General features: G+C 47.5%; 1 protein-coding gene across 1 annotated transcript in view; it reads right to left on the reverse strand.

The window, feature by feature from the left end:
* POLN (polymerase (DNA directed) nu) overlaps window positions 1–665 on the reverse strand; it is a 147,468-nt gene that overhangs the window by 104,268 nt on the left and 42,535 nt on the right. The window contains exon 6 of the mRNA XM_010850601.1: window positions 228–385. Within this exon, the coding sequence (XP_010848903.1) occupies window positions 228–385 (158 nt within the window). The remainder of the gene's footprint in view (window positions 1–227; window positions 386–665) is intronic.

Consider the following 665-nt stretch of genomic DNA (forward strand, 5'->3'; position numbering starts at 1 on the left):
ACTAAGAGTCAGACATGACTTAGCGACTTCACTTTCACTTTTCACTTCACGCATTGGAGAAGGAAACGGCAACCCCTCCAGAATTCTTGCCTGGAGAATCCCAGGGACGGGGGAGCCTGGTGGGCCGCCGTCTATGGGGTCGCACAGAGTCAGACATGACTGAAGTGACTTAGCAGCAGTACCAGGGTTGTATTGAGGTCCATAAACCTTTTCTTAAAACAACTCACCACAGTCTTTCTTGAGGAATTTCCATGCGTGCTGTTGACTGTAAGTGTGGTGGGGTTTCCCAGGTACTTTGCCACTAAATCTTCAAAAGAGAGTGCGGCATCACTAGGATCTATCAGCCACGCAGCGATTCTGGGATCCAGCCCTACAAAGCCAGCAACTGCAGAGAGACAAGTCTGTCAGTCATTCTATGGAAAACAAGTACTTTGCCCTGCCATGGAACAATGGACTGACTCAGAATTGGGAAAGCAGTATGACAAGGCTGCATACTGTCACCCTGCCTATTTAACTTACATGCAGAGTACATGCAGGCTGGATGAAGCACAAGCTGGAATCAAGACTGCTGGGAGAAATATCAATAACCTCAGATATGCAGATGATACCACCCTTATGGCAGACAGTGAAGAGGAACTAAAGAGCCTCTTGATGAAAGTGAAAGA

Source organism: Bison bison, unplaced genomic scaffold (genome assembly GCF_000754665.1).
Source record: "Bison bison bison isolate TAMUID 2011002044 unplaced genomic scaffold, Bison_UMD1.0 scf7180017851375, whole genome shotgun sequence".
NCBI classification, from domain to species: domain Eukaryota; kingdom Metazoa; phylum Chordata; class Mammalia; order Artiodactyla; family Bovidae; genus Bison; species Bison bison.